At 43.0% G+C, this 7,214-nt stretch overlaps 1 protein-coding gene across 1 annotated transcript in view; it reads right to left on the bottom strand.

The window, feature by feature from the left end:
* spon2a (spondin 2a, extracellular matrix protein) overlaps positions 1 to 7,214 on the bottom strand; it is a 15,599-nt gene that overhangs the window by 8,074 nt on the left and 311 nt on the right. The window contains exons 2-3 of the mRNA XM_037675883.1: positions 2,465 to 2,693; positions 510 to 730 (exon numbers count right to left, since the gene is read on the bottom strand). Coding sequence (XP_037531811.1) covers positions 510 to 730; positions 2,465 to 2,693 — 450 coding nt within the window. The remainder of the gene's footprint in view (positions 1 to 509; positions 731 to 2,464; positions 2,694 to 7,214) is intronic.

The raw sequence follows: 7,214 nt of genomic DNA on the forward strand, positions 1-7,214 counted from the left end.
AGATAGATATATATATGCACATACATACATATAAAGCTTTTTGCCTGGTGACATTTTGAGTGTCGTCCAAATACAACGAAGCACAAATCAAGGTTAAAAATTAACAGATGGCACTGATGGGTCATCTTAGTTTTCTTCAGGCAGATACAGGAGGTATTCCTCCTCGCTCTGTTTTTTTTTTGCCAAGCTAATTGGCAGCTAGCTTTGTATTTACCATACATAAAGTGGCCCCTGTCAGCTCACGAGTTCAGTGAGACGAACAACAAACAGAGACTACACTGCGCAGGATGGATGTAGGCGTTTGTGGCTGCTGAGTTCAAGCACTTCAGGTAAACATAGTACTAGACATAGTAGAAAGAAGTGGTTCAATGTGTGGTTGGAGTGGACTGACGATGATAAGAGAGGCTTGGGTCAAACATATGGTTTTTGAGACTCACTGTGTCTGAGCATGTTAGTTTTTTCACAGATGAATAGCCTATAGATTTTTGTTGAATTTCACTTGTTCATACCAGTGGATTACGGGGCTGCATGACCATCTCTGTGGAGCTGTGCCCAATGCCGTTAGGAATACCAGCTGTTCGGTGCATGGCTCCGACGGAGCGTCTTTTTCTCGCCTCCTTGGCTGCCTTCATCAGCTCCACCGTCACCCCAAGTTCAGCAAAGCTCTGCACCCCTGGACTGGCTGATGCACCCTCCTCCCACAGCCTAAAATGGTGATTATGGCTGACCGCTAAAAGAAAGAGAAAGAGAACGAAGAAAGAGAAGACCATGTCTATGTCAGTGTCAGTGAAGCACCACAGAGCCTTGGCCAGACAGTGAGATCATTTCCACCATGGAGCCGAAATGTATTTCTACAACTGCCCCCTACTTCCTGCTCTTAAAATGATTGTTTGAACTCATTGTGAAGGAATTGTCCATACGCATGTATTATTGTAAGGGTTTATTCTCTATCCATCACTGCTAAAACCACAACACAGGTCTGAGCTGCCAGGAGGTCGGCCAGGATCCTTCAATTGGCAGGCAGATGGAGGACAACAAATTACTTTAACTAGTTTGGAAATACTTATTGGTACTTTTTTGTATTCTCGGTGCCAACTGGGCCTTGTGCTCCACTGTTTTTTTCTGTAGTTCTGGCTATCAATGAAATCTGTAAAAATTAAGACCAAGCCTTAGATTTGAAGCCCAGGTTGCGGAGCTCCATGTTCAAACCCACAAAGCCACTGGTCTGGGCCAGTGGTTTAAAGGGCAGAGTGAGGTTAGCCAGAAACACGTTGACAAATGCTCTGATGGTTCTGCCTTACCTCACTCCTCAGAGCTTCGTAAAGACTCACTCACACAACCATGCATTTGAATCTAAATAGTCCTGACACATGTACGAACACACACGCGCACAACCTGTCCAGCACACTTCACACACTATCTTGTTTCTCTCCAAACAGCCACTACTTGTGCGCTTAATTGCATTTCCATCCTAACAAATTTCCCACTAAACCTTGAAACTTGATAGTGCATCACGTTTAAGCCCCACCAAGACTTCAAAGTCTAAAATTGCTTGTGCATTTTTTGGCTCTGACAACTCCATATACCCTCACTGATATTTACAATAAAGCAAGACAAGCCCATGGAATGCCCCAAAAAGTTTTAACAAGTTTATTATGTCAAACTCCGTCTCCAGCCTCCTTTTTGTTCCCTATAGGACACTGACAGCCCACTTACTCCCTTGTGCTTTTATTCCCCTAAGACAAAGACTGACTCTTACCATGCCAATGGAAATAATTACAGATGTGTCAGAAATGCTGGTGCCTGTCTCAGTTTGGAAAAAGTGGGACATCCACCTCCTTCAGGGCAAGAGGGCACCGCTGGGACAGCTGGAAACCAGACAAGGCCACTGCTTCCACAACCTTAACATTTATGTATCCCCATTTCTTAACAGCTTCAATCTGTCCAGGTACTATTATTTGGTAAAAAGGAGAGAATAAAGGGATCAAGCAGAAGAAACCCTTTTTTGATAAATCCTGGCTCAGAGGTAAGTGGTCTGACAGAGTACACCTCAACTATCATCACCCACCTTCACCAGCCCCCAAACCACCACTATGGTTTTTACCGCCAACACTGTGGTAAACCAGCGGAAATGTGGAACAGAGCGTACGACTGACTGAAAGACAGAGAAAGATTAAAGATGTGGCTGGACAGCAGTTAGAAAAACAAAGGCAAATGCCATCTGGTAACATTTAGACAGTACTTTTTTTTTCTGTTCCTTTCTGCCTTTTCTTTTTGCTTTGTGTATGACGAACGTGCTCTAAATATCTATGACATCAAACTTTGGGTGAAGCAGATTTTCGGTTTCTGTCATTAATAGCCCTTTAACTTGACTTGTGAAAAGATCTGAAAAGGCCACTGGACATTCATGTGTTCCAGGTAAAACATTCAATTAAAAGAGACGGGTTCTTGCAGTCTTCCTCACCGATCAGTTTGGACCACTGCGCAGGGGGTCGGAACAGCGGATACTGCTTTGGAAAGGCCTGTGGGCTCCAGTGACCCGTAAAGACCAGGATGTAAGACGCAGGAGTCTTGGCTGTGCAGCCTGTCTTATTGAATGGTCGCACGGGGTCGGCGAAAGCGAGGCAAAACTTCACAAGCATCACGAGCAGCTTCCACAGCCAGCCATAGGTCAGGTGCTCTGATGACATCATCTGAAAGGAAGGTAGAAAAGAAAAAAGGTGTTATTGGTCTTGTATGGAAGAGTTGGACCATGCACATGTCTAAGCTTTCGGAACAAACACTGTTTATGATCCTTATAGATAATAAAAACCCTACTGAGTTTTTATGTTGTAAAGTGGGCAGCACATTTTGAAATAGATAGTTGTCTCACAACATTTGGGAACATACGCTTCTTAAGCTGGCAGACGAAAGGGTTTTGGTTTGAGCCAAACCCTGGACAACCCTAGAAAATGAGAAGAAAGTGGAAAATTCCACACCCCTGCCCTCATATCAAAACCCGGCCATTTTTATCTAAGAACAAAGTCGACTGAACCCACTGACCCTTCAAGCTTTCGAATACTCCTTTGGGCCCGGCTGACTGTGTGTGGACCCAGAGCCAGCGTCTGGCTGCAGGTCAACTGTTAATATTCATCAGGAATGTCTGTTACGGGAGCTGACCTGAAATAAAACAACCCGTATGACACCTCTGAAGATGGATGTAAACTCTGTGTGATCTCACTGACTGACCATCCACTGACCAGCAGCGGCTGAGTCAGACTCGCCCCGATTAGGAGGCAGAGCGATGAGGGAGGAGGGCACGCGAGTGAAAATCCCTTTTGAGCTTTATATAAATCATGGAACAGAAAGGAACCATGTGTTTTTGTGTCTTCGTATACTTTTCAACCCATCTCTGTCTGGTTCGGGGTGCGGCCGAATTAAAATGTCACAACTATCCTGCAGTGCAGCGTATGATGATGTGCACTGTATGATCTTCATCCTAAATTTACTCCAGACGTGGGTTTTCAAAGCTGCATGGAGGCACCATTAAGGCTAAAATGTATAAATACTTTTCTGGAGCATTGGGTGTAAAAAAAAAAAAAAAAAAGGCACATTAAAACATAATATCAAGCATTCATAATTTCATTTAATGACGTTTTTTTAAATTGTTTAAATCTTTGTTGATGTTTGGATGTTCCAGAGTGTCATTTCCATGCATTTCTATGCTGTAGCTGAAACTCCAGGCAGCTGGAGAATGCAGACGGTTAAATTTGGGTGAGTCAACCCCAGCGCACAAACACACACCCCTTCACCATCAACACACATAACGCCCCTTGACCTATCACATATTGTCCCCAAAGTCTATTTCCAGGGGTCAGATTGAATTTCTCGGCCAACATGGCTGCAAAAACTCCAACTCTGACACTTTTCTCACCGCAGTCTGCTGCTGAGTGTTTTATCAATTCCCTGTCTCCATTAAATGCGTATTAACCACAGTTTAACAGACATCCATAAAAATACCTTGAGTGTGGAGCCACACTGGCCCCAGTTTTGATCCAGCTGCTTAGTGACCAAGTTTGTCGCTCCGCAGGAGGCAGATCCAGGTTGAGAAGCGAAAGAGTCCAACTAATTCAAAAAAGCAACTTTTATCGCAACGTGACGATGCTGCTATTTGAGACTTGAGGTTAAAAAAGAAATCACGACTTAAATGCAGTTTAGCATCTGGTTCTGAGCTGCCGCTGTCCAATCTGCTCTCTTTATTATGTTTATGATAAGAGGACTGGTCCTCGCCCTGTGATGGACTTGTGACCTGTTCAGTGCGTGCCCTGTCTCTCTTACAGTGACAGCTGGACATAAGCACAGCTGGAAAAAAGTGGTTAAAGAAAATGGACGAATGGATGGGATGGTCCTTTAGAAAGTTCACCCAAACAGTTGTTCAACAAAGTGAATGGACTTCTCTTCATGTTTTGTGCTGCTTCCCATTGGAGTAGTATTCACAATTAAAAAAGAAATAAATTTTAAAAAGTAGCTTTCCATGCTTTTAAATGGTCATTGGTTGCTATGTTTATGCTAACTGAGCACATGTGCAAACCTCTCTTCTGCTCATCCCTTATGTGGGTCTCTTTTGAGAACAATATGCTTCATATTTTGGACAGAAAGCTAGATAGTTTGAGAGAGAAGTGAAGGAAGCCATATTTGACAGGAAGACCAACATTGAACAGAGAAGGAGGACTTTGGTTTCACCTTACGTTTTAAATCTAATCCCCAGTTGTTTTTTCTCCAAGGGTTAAACGAGTTGTTGTGAATGCACAAGAGTTTTTAATAGTTTCAGCCATGCCACAGGGAAATGGCATTTTAGGAGCCTGGAAACTGTAGATTTTGAAAACAGGTTTCAGAGGGAATTAATCTCGTTTTTGTGTAGACACATTGTGAAAATGATCATGTCATAACCCTGCCTCTAATCTAACCTAAAACCTGAGGATGTCTTCTTCTTCTTGTGTTTACATTTGACTCTCGGTTTTATGTGCATGCTCCACATCTTGTTTCTAGTTTTGGACGTATTTCCTTGGCAGTGTTACAGCGCCACTTACAGGTCTGGCATGGCTACTACAGCGTTTTGGGCTGTTTTTGGTGTTTTTGTGTGGATAAAGATGTTTATAGTAATGGTCCGTGTTTAGACCTTGTCCGCACAGAAAGAAAAAACAGCATTGCTTCTACAAATGTCTTGAGCCACACAGAATCCCTTAAAATGACCTAACGTGCTGTAGTAACCATGCCAGTCCTGTGAGGGGTGCTGTAACACTTCCAGGAAAATACAGGAAACAAGGAAAGGAGCTTAAAGCGTGCATGCTGGGTGTGAAACCCAAACACGACAAGAAGAGAATGTCCTTGAGTCAGAAAATATATTTTCTTGTGGCTGGTCCAGGCAAACAAAAACCAGAATGACCCAGAGGAGTGAGGGGAGGTAGAGTGCTTTGCATGTGAGTTCAGCTTGAACAAAAGGAGCAGATCACTGCAGTGTGGAACGCTACATCCATCAGTTCATATGAGACATCTGTCCAGCCACTTTGTTGAAACATTTTAGGTTTTGCCATCTCCTGGATGACTTGATTGACTAAGGATGAACATTTTCAGCTGAAAGCTTACAACATAAAAAGCAAACTTTTATTCTGAAAGGATCTGTTTCAGATAAAGCGTGACACTTTGGTTTTGGTGAAGCCTTTGACCTTTTGAACTTCTCACACCGGCAGGACCACACACACTAAAGAGACATTTCTTGAATTCCCACAGAACACATAGATCTGCATTATTTTTTATTCACACCCATTTGTCACCAATACAACGACTTTACATGGACCTGTAAATTAGTGAACATGTCCATCAGTCAATTTGGACATATTTTACAAAGTGTTGTTTTTTTTTTTAGCAGAGGTTAGGTGTGACTCAGAGACAAACATATCTGCTGTCACCCTTTGGACACCCTTCATGCACATTACAGCAGCTTCATGCAGAGATAACGCAAACACCTCAGCTCACATGCACAGACAGTCAGGCATGCACACACCAGCACATTGTGCACACTTTGCTTATTTTTTTACAAGGACACAGTGAGGAATTTGCTTCTAATTGAAAACTTTCATTGGATAATTGTGGATTTAAGAGTTTTGTGTGACGTAAAATGATGCACCCATCTGTCTTGAATTTCTTTTCACTCATGCCTGCTCAGCGGGCAAACGTCTGTTGCATTCACGCATGCACAGAGAAACACAGACCCTCATGGTGCATGCTCACAGGAGGTCTGAAACTCGATCAGGACAGTAAAGAGGGAAGCCTAGATGTCCCCCCCCCCCCCCCCAAAAGTAGGTGAGCTGCAACATCAGCAGAAGAACAACAGGATTGACGGTGCATACAGATATCTACAAACTGTCAAGTGGCTGTAGATTTTTAAAAGACATTTTTGCACAACTGCTTCAGAACCTGGCGTACGGTTGATGGTGGAACACCCCCCCCCACCCCACAAATCTCTTAGAGTTCACCAAATATTTGAGCGTTGTATTTATTTATTTCAGCTCCCCTGAAATCAATTGATGTACCAGTGGAACTATAGTGCTGTTTATTTCTGCTCTGTTAAATCAAACTCTCTGCAGATTTGAATTTAACACACGCTGGTGCAGACCTACATGTTTAAACGTAACGATGCACCAAACACAGTTATAGCTGGTGTTTTTCTCTTCAGCTGTTCTCCTCAGCGCAGCGAGTGAACTTGCCTTAGAGGTTTCACCATTGTTTTACGCCAAACTCTCTGTCTGACGTAACCCGGGCTCCAACCTGAAGCCTCAGGACTATGAGACCACTGCACTGACCACTGAGCCACCGCGGCCCCCGATGCACTAAACTTACACAATGTTCTACAATTCAACGTCAAATCCTAACTATCTGCACCGTCTGTAGATTTTTCTGTTAATATTTTGTGTATATTTTCAGTATAAAGATGTTATAAACTAGCACTTTTATCACTTTACATGCCAGTTATTAACTCACAGTATAGTTTGAATTGACATTATGATCATTTTTGCTTTTGTTGAGAGAATGCTGCTGTTTTTTTTTTTTTAAGGAAAGATCTGAAATGAATGGATCTCATGTAAGTCCAACCCCTGCAGGTTTTTGTTCACAGAGAGTGGAAGTGAAGTGTGTGTGTGTGTGTGTGTGTGTGTGTGTGTGTGTGTGTGTGTGTG

Source organism: Nematolebias whitei, chromosome 4 (genome assembly GCF_014905685.2).
Source record: "Nematolebias whitei isolate Nwh7 chromosome 4, NemWhi1, whole genome shotgun sequence".
In the NCBI taxonomy this organism is placed as follows: Eukaryota; Metazoa; Chordata; class Actinopteri; order Cyprinodontiformes; family Rivulidae; genus Nematolebias; species Nematolebias whitei.